At 53.8% G+C, this 10,000-nt stretch overlaps 1 protein-coding gene and 1 long non-coding RNA gene across 3 annotated transcripts in view; one reads left to right on the top strand and one right to left on the bottom strand.

Annotated features, from left to right (window-relative positions):
• LOC103614648 (tripartite motif-containing protein 7) overlaps positions 1–9,983 on the bottom strand; it is a 10,819-nt gene extending 836 nt beyond the window's left edge. Inside the window, exons 1-9 of one of the 2 annotated variants that reach the window (XM_017732927.1) lie at positions 9,832–9,983; positions 7,960–8,383; positions 7,290–7,385; positions 6,167–6,397; positions 4,645–4,667; positions 4,001–4,116; positions 3,239–3,274; positions 1,998–2,180; positions 1–769 (exon numbers count right to left, since the gene is read on the bottom strand). The exon at positions 1–769 is cut by the window's left edge and continues 836 nt beyond it. In XM_017732927.1, the coding sequence (XP_017588416.1) occupies positions 255–769; positions 1,998–2,180; positions 3,239–3,274; positions 4,001–4,116; positions 4,645–4,667; positions 6,167–6,397; positions 7,290–7,385; positions 7,960–8,373 (1,614 nt within the window). In that variant the 5' untranslated portion in view covers positions 8,374–8,383; positions 9,832–9,983 and the 3' untranslated portion in view covers positions 1–254. The remainder of the gene's footprint in view (positions 770–1,997; positions 2,181–3,238; positions 3,275–4,000; positions 4,117–4,644; positions 4,668–6,166; positions 6,398–7,289; positions 7,386–7,959; positions 8,384–9,831) is intronic. The other variant, XM_008632602.2, reaches the window with a different exon arrangement.
• LOC108446394 overlaps positions 8,401–10,000 on the top strand; it is a 2,319-nt gene continuing 719 nt past the window's right edge. The window contains exons 1-2 of the long non-coding RNA XR_001861563.1: positions 8,401–8,910; positions 9,618–9,754. This is a non-coding gene — a long non-coding RNA (uncharacterized LOC108446394). The remainder of the gene's footprint in view (positions 8,911–9,617; positions 9,755–10,000) is intronic.

The following is a 10,000-nucleotide window of genomic DNA, read 5'->3' as shown; positions in this document are numbered from 1 at the left end:
TGAGTTGGTGGCCACAATCTTTGAGTTGGTGACCACAGCCTTCAAGCTGCTGACCACAACCTTCCTTTAAGCTGGCAACCACAATTTCTGGGGACCACTGGCCTACTTCCACCTGCTCTGAAGACCCTCCTCGTGATGCTTTCCTGACCACCTGGTTGCCCGTCCCCCAGCCCACATCCCACCAAACCAGGCTGATTTGAGTCTTTTGAGCTCGTCCAGGGGCCAGGCCCTTCCCCAGCACTCCCTGAGGTGCCTCAGGGGCACAGTTTGATGTAGGTGACAGTGGAACAGACCGAAAAGAGGGGGAACACCTTCTCCTGGAAGGCGACGTTGAAGGTGAAGATGTGCTGCATGTTCTCGGCGTCATAGAAGGAAACCTCCTCCCCCTCGTAGTCCAGGTACACCCGGACCCGGCTGAGCTTGTGGCTGAGGCACAGAGGGGTGCGCTGGGGCGAGGTGACGGCCCAGTAGCGGCCCCCGTTCTGCTGCACGGCCCAGATCCCCTCCTCGGGGGAGAACTGCGTCAGCCCCTTCCGACGGATGGACTCCTTGGCCACGCCGAAGGCCCAGCCATCCGAAGGCCCCACCTCCACCTCCCAGTAGTGCCGCCCTGATGTGAAGCCTGTGGTGGCCAAGACCCGCGAGTTGGTGTCGAAGCGCTTGGGGTTGTCGGGCAGCTCCTGCTTCCTGCAGCCCATCCGGACACTCTTGAGGTCAGCAGAGAGGATCAGCAGGTGGTTGGCCGAGTCAGGGTCCAGGGTCAGGTCCTCTGTTGGGGACAGCAGTGACAGTGGTCAGAACTCAGCGAGGGTTTGAGCAATGAAAAGCCCAACTCAGGGTGGGGGTTTCCAGTTTCTGGACCAGCCCAGACCTCAATAATCCCATCCCAACCCCCATAACCCCATCCCAACCTCAACGACCCCTTCCCAGCGTCAACATACATCCCCCGAACGTCAGTAATCACTTTCCAGCCCCACTAACCCCATCCCAACCCCAATAACCCCATCCCACACAGACACCCCACACTGACACCCCCATGGACACCCCAATTCCCTCGAGGGGGGTTTTGATCTCATGATGCTTCTGGTGAGAAATGGAGTGACAACAACACGAGGCCACCAGGAGCAAAGAACACCACAAAAGCACGTGCAGATAATTTGTGGATATCAACAGCAAAGATGGGCCTTAGGTCAAGAATATTTTTTCCACATAAATTGATAATTTATCTTGGTTTCTGGCTCATCCACACATGGCTGGGCTCCGCACCTCCCTGGCATCACAAATCACAGTTTTTATCCCCAAACCACCCCAAAGGCATCCAGATCCTTGTGGGAAGCCATGACCTAAGGGCATCTTTCCACCTGGAGTAGCCCAAACCAAACATGCAGGTGCAGCTTGGTCCCAACAGCTTTTTTTTCCCCTTTCCAAACTCAGGCTCAGAGGAAGCAACAAGTGACCTCAAATTGTGGTTGTAGTCAGCAAAGTCGCCATGAATCCATGAGACACTTTGGGCGGAGTCTAAAATGGAGCCTCAGGAGCTGAAACACGGCAGGTGCCACACCATAAAGGCCTTTGTGCTCTCCAAAATTCACAGATTTGGGTCAGGAAATGCCATAAAAATTTCCCGAAAGAGCCATAGTGGGAATTAAAAGCCTCATGGTGCTTCATAAAGGTGGGGAAAGTCATAAGAAGGACAGAGAAAGCTGAGATCATTTTTCCTTCAAAACTTAAGTTTTGAACCAGGTTCCTCCCCAAAAGTGGGAAAGTGGCCAAAAAACGGCATCTCCTGCATCAGAGACTGCAAATCCCACCAACAAAATCGTGGAGAAATGGGTTGGAACGAGCCGATTTCATCAATGCCGATTTTTTTTATCTACAGGGTGTTTTCCTTTCTTGGGCATCTCCAGCTCCTGGAACCGTCAGGATTTGGGTCTGAGGTTCAACCACAACGTCGTGGGACAACACGCAGCGAGTGACGCCTCTGCACATGCACCCACCCCCGGGCATGCAGCGAGGGGCCTTTGGCTTCTCAGTGGTGGTCACCAGGTTCCTCCTCGTGTTTTCTGCCAACTTTTGGCATTTCCAGAGGTGCCTGGGGGTGCTGTTTGTGAGCAGAATCCTTGGAAAGGGTCCAACCCGTGGGTTGTCCTTCTTCGAGACCCCCGTGCTGGAGACCACAGCTTTAAAAGCAAAAAATGAGCTTTTTCTTCTGAAAACTCTGCTCTGGGCACTTTGACACTGAGGGGGTCGGGGTGGGGCAGGTTTTAATCTCAGGGTGAGGTCAGAGGGATGGGGTTGATCCCAGAATTCCTGCAGAGCCCCTTCCCAGGGGCTCATCTGCTGGGGTCCCTCCCCCCTGCCATGTGGTCCTGGGAGAGGAGCCCTGGGGGGGGAGACACGGGGTTGGTTTCCCTGCCCCTGGTCAGCCTCGTTCCCCATTAATTGTTTTGTGTTCCCCTGTGCGGGCAAGGACCCTCGGACCCGTGATTGCCACAGTTCCTCAGGAGAGCCCCGGCCATGCAGCTGGAGAAATAAACATCTCCGAAACATCTAGCAAGAATCGGTCCTTATATTTCTTTTCCAGGGGCCTCGTTGTCTGATACGCGTCGCAACATCCCCATTGCAACACTCATCCAGAGTGGAAATTGTTGTGGGCTGCGTTTGCCCCTCAAATTCATGACCTCTGCTGTGAAAAGGAGTTAAATTCTTAATTAACTTAAGAAACTAATTAAATTCTGCTAGGTTTTAATTTAAATTCTTAAATAACTTAAGGAATTCACCAAATTCTGCTGGAATTTAACCCCTCTGACTTCACGCTGGAGTGGATGCTGGAGCTCACACCCTCTATCCCAATTCCATATTGGAAACAGGAGCCCAGCAGAGCAAATTTGGCAGACTAAGAGCCAGTCGTGGCTCAGAATGACTTTTTGTCTCAAATTATGGGTTTTTTAGGTGCAAACAGGCAGAGAGGACCTGGCTGAGCTGTCAGATCCCCAGCGTCAGTTAGAAAAATCGGCTTTGGGCTCTGGAGCTGAGCAGGCTGGATCTGGAAATCATCGAGAGAGAAGAAATTAAGGAAAAAAAAAAAAGAAATCTAGAGTGTCTTTTCCTTTCTTTTTTTTTTTTTTTCTTCTTCCTTTTTCTTCCTTTTTGTCCCCCTCTGTTTGGCTTTGCAAAATACAACCACAATTTCGAGTCTTTGCTGTGGGCGCTATGTCTGAAACACCATCTTTTTTACCTTTTTCACCTCTTCCCAGCTCATCCTGCAGGTGTTCTGAAAAGGAGGACAGACAGAGATGTGAATGGTGACACCCAGAGAGACAGAAGGAATGGCCCAAGTCTCCTTTAGGGGACTGTGGCACCAAAGCATCAGTGAGAGCTGAGGATGGAGCAGCACAACAGGGGAGAATCCCTGTTAAATATATTCAATTTTCATCAAAGCCCCCCTTCTGGGCATGAAGAAAACACAGGATTTACTTAAACCATATTTATCATGCCCTGCCACATCTCGGCCTCAGAAATTTCAAGGCTTGAGCACACCCTTTAAGCCAATTCTTGCCCCAGGGTGTCATTTCCATTTAGAAATTATTTGGGTTTTTTCTCTTCTAGAGCTGCTGGTTTTGGTGCATTTTGACTTTCCAGCTCTCTCGGCACCATCTCGTGGTTTCCTGCTTTGCTGCAAACCCAGGGCTTGGCAATCTCAGCAGGAAAGTCCTTGAAATTAAAGGATTTATTGCACCAAAATTGATGTTCATGCTCACATTTTCCCCTCTTTAAAACAGCCCCACATTTCCTTCCTCAATGACCCAGCTGGAGCAAGTCTCCTCCTGCTCATGCCCATCTCCAGAATGAGAAAAAGGATCTCCAGAATCCCTTTCCAACGTGATTTCTGCTCCTATTTCAGGGCCCAGGAGCCCTCGAGCAGCACCCCAGGCACTCCCACCCCTCCCTCCCGGTGCCAGGAAAGGCCAAGGATTATTTTTAAACCTTTTCCACCTACCTCGGAATTTCTTCAAGACCTTCTCAAGGACGACAGTCTTGAGGGAGAAGTTGCAGACATGCATCTTCATGTCGGTGCAGACGGGAATGGGCTTGTGACACTTCACGTCATCGCTCCTGCCAAGGGAAAAAGGGAAAAACAATGAGGAAATTGTTGATATTCTCCCATTTCCGTCTCCATTTGCCACCAGTGCTCCTGCCCCATCCCCCCCAGAGGATCCCACTGGGATTTCACCCTCCTTGGGGTGACAAAATCAGGACTTGGGTGTGGATTTTGAGGCTCGTCTGGGGTGATGGGGGAATTTTTTTTTGTAAACCTCCCCCTCCAGCTGGTCCTGCTGCAGATCCAATGTCGTTTTGGTGGTGCCTGAACTGCTGTGATGGGGGAATTGTGTGTGAGCAAATAAGGGGATTTCGGATTTCTGGTCTCACTTGACCCTTGAAGAAGGCCACTGGTAGGAAAAAGACACTGTGAAAATCAGATTTCCAAGAAGCTGGAACACACCCAGTGCTTGCAGAGAGTAGGAGGAGAATTCCATCCTCCCCTGTGCCTCCCTCTGGCACCTGGACTGTGGACATTGACCTCCAGACAGGGATGGGGAGGGGTGGAAGCCTGGAGGCAGCAGGGAGAGCAGAATTCCATACCTGCTTATGATGCCCATCACATCCTGGAAAGGAAAAAGAGAGACTGAGTGAAATCCCTGTGCTCTGGCTCCCCAGAGCGATTCCTGCTCATCAAACCCAGCCGGGATGTCCATCCCTGATGGATGCAGCCGACAGGTGTGGATTCATTCCTCAAGTGTTGGATTCCAGCTCTGGGAGGTGACATTCCCACCAAATCCCATCCCACTCCCTGCAGCACCTCCAGGCCTGGCTGCTCCCGGGGAACCTTCCCCATGGCTCATCCACAAATCCCCAACCTTGTGCCCATGGAATATGCTGTGTTTTAGGCTGGAAGGCACTGTCAGAGGCCTCTCATCCTCCCACTGCTCCGAGCAGGTCCTCCAGGTGAGTTGGGAGGATCTTCAGGTCACCTAAAAATCTCTCCATTTCCTCTCCCAGTATCTGGCTGCTGTTGCGAGCCCACATGTGGGCACCTGGCAGCCTCGGGGATGTTTTTGGGGTCCCCCTGCCAGTCTCCCACTTCTGGGAAGGTCCTGTCAACCTGTTCCATGTGAAGCATTGAGGGACAGGAGGTACCTGCAGATATCCTGCTGCCCAAGAGCCACCTGCCATAAATGGGACAGCTTTGCACCTCGATGTCCCCATGATTTCTGGACTCCCACAGTCTAATCATCCCCAAGAAAAGCCTGGGATGCCTCATCCCACCCTGGGATGGACAAGGAAGTGATTTTCCCTCAGGCAGAGTGGGTTGTGGAGGTAATTTAAGATTCAAATGCACTCAATAAAGTTGCAAAACCGCAAGCAAACACCAAATGGAGGCACTATTTGCCCATTCTGGGGCCCTTAAAACACATTCCAGAGCCCACACAAAGCCAGAGTCACCTCCCAGGGGCTGAAAAAGGACCCTGGAGCCAGCTCAGAGTTCCCAACCTGCTTTTTAATAGAATATTATTGTTCTGGGGCATTTCTCGTGGGTAGCAGTGCCGTCTGCACAGAGACCACGTGGGGTGAACTTCCACCCACAGCCAAGTCCTGAAACCGTCTGCAAATATTGACAGCACCCAGAACGCAGCCTGGGAGGGGATTTAACCCTGTGCAGGTCTGCGGGAGCCACCAGCACGATCTGCTCAATTCAGTACAAATGAGCTCCATTCAAAGGTCACCCGTGGCCCTGCAGCCATTCAGGGTGGGGAGAAGACCTGCAGGATTTCAGGATTTCAGGCACCCTGGGGTTGTTTTCCCAGCCTGGAAAGGAGAGTTTGGTCTAACTCAGCTCTGAACACCATGAAACCCAGGGCTTGGGGGTGCTAGAAAAGTCCAGACAAGTTCATGGAGGAAAAAAAATCATTAAAGTTGAAGAGGACACTCTGTTCCAGGGTGTTCCTCAGCCAGAGAGAACTTGGGGCACTCAGACATCTCCTTGCACTATCCACTCATTAAGGACAGAATAAAAAAGGACTTTTACCCCCAAAACACCTCTACAGGATCCATAAACACATTGAAAAAGGAGGAATAAGGCCATGACTAAGACCTGATATCTCACCTTGAGGAACTCAAGCATGGGCTGCTGGATTTTCTCCTCCAGCTCGGTGATGAGCTTGTTGAGGAGTGTGATCTCCTTGGAGAGGTCAGTGATGTTCTCGTTCTGCCTCTTGGAGATGTTCTTCTCCATCTTCTCCAGCTGCCCCAGCAGGATGTGCTCCTGGTCGTGCAGGAACTGCCGCAGCCGCTCAAACTCCAAGAGCAGCTTCTGCCGCTCGCTCTCGATGGTTTTCTGGGAATGAAACACAGCAAAAAGGGGTTTTTAGGAGAGAGGCCTGGTGGTGAATTTAGAGCCCCGGCCTGGTGAGACTGGGGGCCTTCATTTAGGGAGGGATGAGGAGACACAGGGGGTAGCATTCCTGGACAAAAGCCTTGGAAGAGGTGGGGGTGGGAGAGCCAAATCCCCGCCCGTTAGGATCTCTTGTTCCTCAGCTCTGCCACCATGCCGGTTCCTGTTGGGTTTGCCATCACAAACACCCCGAATCCCCTCTGGGACAGAGCCCTGGGCAAACGAGAACATTTAGCTCCAGGAAATGCTCCCTTTGGCATCGGGAGGTATTTCGGTTGCTTCACTCCACACTGTCCCTCAGCACAGGTCCAGCAGGTCCACCCAGGCCCCCAAAGGAGGGCCCTTCACGCTCTGCCTTTGGCGCCACACCTGACCCCGGGGCTTGGGACAGGCTGGGCTGTGTCCCCCCCCGCCAGCCACCAAAACAACAGGAAATTGCTGTGGTGTTAAAAAACCACAGGGATGGGAGAGCAGCAAGATGGGCCAGGGCAGCTCGGTGGCTTTTGCCCCAAGTAAGGGGACATGAGCCCCTCAAAGCCCTTGTCTTGGAGGGAGGTGGTCTGGGAGAGGAATTACTTTCAGTGGGATGGGTTTTTTTCCCTTCTGCTGCCACAGGCATGATGTGCTGAGGAAGAGGAAGGGTGGAGGAGATCCCCGAAGCCAGCCCCGCTCTCAGATGCTCCAGCACCATCCCCGAGGTCTGCTGAGGCTGTGGCTATTGGTGGTGGGGCCAGGAGGAACGAGAAAACCACCCCTTTCCCTTTTTCAGACACTGGGGCGAGCAGTGGGTCCTCATCCCCTCCAGGCTTCCCCACCACCCCGTCCTGGGACACACCAGCAGCTCCTGGGTTTTCTTATCGTCGTTCACTTTGAACTCCAGCAGCTCCTGCCGCTCCTTCCTCAGGAAATCCAAGCGCCCCTGGATTTTCTCCTGGGAACAAAAGAAGAGGATGTGGCCGGTGTTGCTTTCTCTGCTTCGCTGCGTCCCTCTCTCCGCAGGGTTTGCTCTTTGCCAGGTGGGATGGGAAAGGAGGAAAACACGGGATGCGCTCGCCGGGAAATCCCTCTGGCTCAGCTCCGCCCACGCCGGCGGCCTCAAGGACCACCAGAACCCCTCCCCAAAAAAAGGAACGGAGGATGCGGGGGACGGGACGTGCCCTGTTCCCCACAGGCTCCTGGCACAGGCAAAGCTCAGCCCGGCTTTAATCAACTTCGCTCATCTCTGGAAGCACTCCCAGCCCCAAACAGCCGCGGATGTTTGGCTCCGTCAGCCGTTCCCCCTCCCGACGAGGTGAATCCATCCCAGAAACAAGGGGAACGCAGGAGAGGGGCGCGCACGTCCAGAGAGAACACGTTCTCCCAGCTTCTCGGGAGGCTGGGAAGCACTGCCAGCTCTTCGGGAGGGCGTTTGAGCGCCAGGGAAAGCCGGGTGACACCGCGGGGACAAACGCAGCTCCCCGGGAGTCTCCCGCGGGACGCACGCACGGACAGACGGACGGACAGACCTTGTACTCCTCGGAAGCCTCGTCCACGGGCACCACGGCGTGGGGCCGGTGCTCCCGGGACCTGTCGCACACCACGCAGATGGTCCTGCGGTCGTCCTTGCAGTAGAGCTTCAGGGCTTCGCGGTGCTTGGGGCAGAGCCCGTCCTCGGCGCCCTTGGCCCCGCGCAGCGTGAACTGGCTGATGATCTCGGACATGTTCGCCAGCTGCCGGTTGGGACGGAAGTTTTTCTGCTGGAAAACCTCCCGGCACTGCGGGCACGGGAAGTCCATCTCCAGCTCCTTCCAGCTCTTGACGATGCACGCCCGGCAGAAGTTGTGCCCGCACTCGATGGACACGGGATCCTTGAAGAACTCCAGGCACACGGAGCAAGTGGCTTCGTCCTGGAGGTTTCCGGGCAGGAACACGGCTGCCATGGCCTCTCTCCTGCGGGGGAGGAATGGTTTCAGCGGGGGTGGGACAGGGATGGCCGGCCCCGCGGGGGCGGTGCTCTTCCAGGAAAGCTGCCGCTGCCCGGGGTCACTCCTGCAGTGTCCGGTTTCTCCAGCCCAGGGACGGGGACCTCGGCACTGGGGGACACGCAAGAAAGCAGGAACGCTGCCCTCTGCTCCCCACAAATTCTGGTTTTCCTGGCTTTTTTTTTTTTCTCCTCCTTTCAGCAGGGAGGTGGGAAGAGGAAAATGTTTTGGGATACCCTCCCGTTTGAGGTGTCACCGTCTCTGTATGGCGCTGATTTATGGCTGAGCTGGTGCTAAATCTGAGCCCTGGGGCTTGTGTGGAGCAGCTGCTCCAGGCTCAGATCCAGGGAACCTCTCTAAAGTCCTGTTTCGGCCCTGAAACTTCAGTTGGGGACTCAGATAACCTGATTGGGCTCCAGAGCTCATCAGGGGCCATAAAAAGCAACAGGAGAAAGGGAATACAAGAGGATGCAAAGTCCTTATCAAGATCTGTGGGTGAGTTTCCCGAATCCATGAAGATCAAGCTCGGGATTGGTGTCCTGCATCTCAAAATAAAATAGTCTTGGTCTTCCAGAAATACTTTGTGCAGGTTTGGAGGTCGTGCATTAAATGGGAACGATAATTAAAATAAATATAATTTCTCCTGGACTGGGGTTGTCCATAACGTGGTGGTTTCCACCTGAGACTTCACCAAATTCTTGTCATGGCAAACAGGGACAGGAGGGAGTGACAGTCACGCGGTTACTGAAGGGGATCGTGTTACCATGGACTGGGAAATGTGGGATCCTCTGGAGAGCGATTTGTCTTCTCCTAATGAGGACCTGAAATCAGATTGAGTGATCCATAAATTCTGATTTGAAAGCCAGCCCCTGCTGATCCAACACCTCCAAGTCAGGATCTTGGGACACATCTGGAGCTATGGGGGGACAAATCCCGACCCCAGAGGTTCTGCTGGAGGAGTTAGTGAGGGAAAACAGTCCTGGAACTGTCCTGCAGAGCATTACCACCTCTGTGCATGTTTATCTGTCCCTTCGCATATATTCACTTATATTTATATGTATTTTTATATATTTATATGTATATATATCACTCCCTATGGAAATGGAATTCCTTCTCTCCCACCTTCCGTTTCTTTTGATCTGTAAATAAACACAAAGTGTGTGTTTTTCCTATTCCACGCATTTTCCCTCACGTTTCTGCAGTGAAAGGATGAGGTGGTGCCTGTGAACGGGAGGTAAATCCACACCCCAACCCAGGGATGCACAACCAGCCAAGGAAAAGAGCGAGACCCCGCGAGAGAAGCCGCGGGCAGCCTGGTAGGAAAAACAAGGAGAACGAGGTGGGTGCAGGGAAGAAAGAGACAGGGGGACAAGCGCATCCCGACCCCTCCCCGTGTCCCCGGCTGCCCCCGTGTACCTCGGAGTGGAGGCGTCGGAAAGGGGCGTCCTCCCAAACCGCCCGAATCTCCCGGGATTTTGCGTGGGGACGGGTCTAGAGGGGGCCAGCTGGGCGGCGAGCCGGGACGCCGCGGGGTCCCAGCGGGACGGGGGCCGCGGCAGGCGCTCCCCCCCGGTCCGGCGCGGGG

The sequence above is a fragment of the Corvus brachyrhynchos genome, unplaced genomic scaffold (genome assembly GCF_000691975.1).
Source record: "Corvus brachyrhynchos isolate BGI_N302 unplaced genomic scaffold, ASM69197v1 scaffold535, whole genome shotgun sequence".
NCBI classification, from domain to species: Eukaryota; Metazoa; Chordata; class Aves; order Passeriformes; family Corvidae; genus Corvus; species Corvus brachyrhynchos.
Note: the sequence above shows the minus strand (reverse complement) of the source record. Positions and strands in the feature narration are given on the sequence as shown.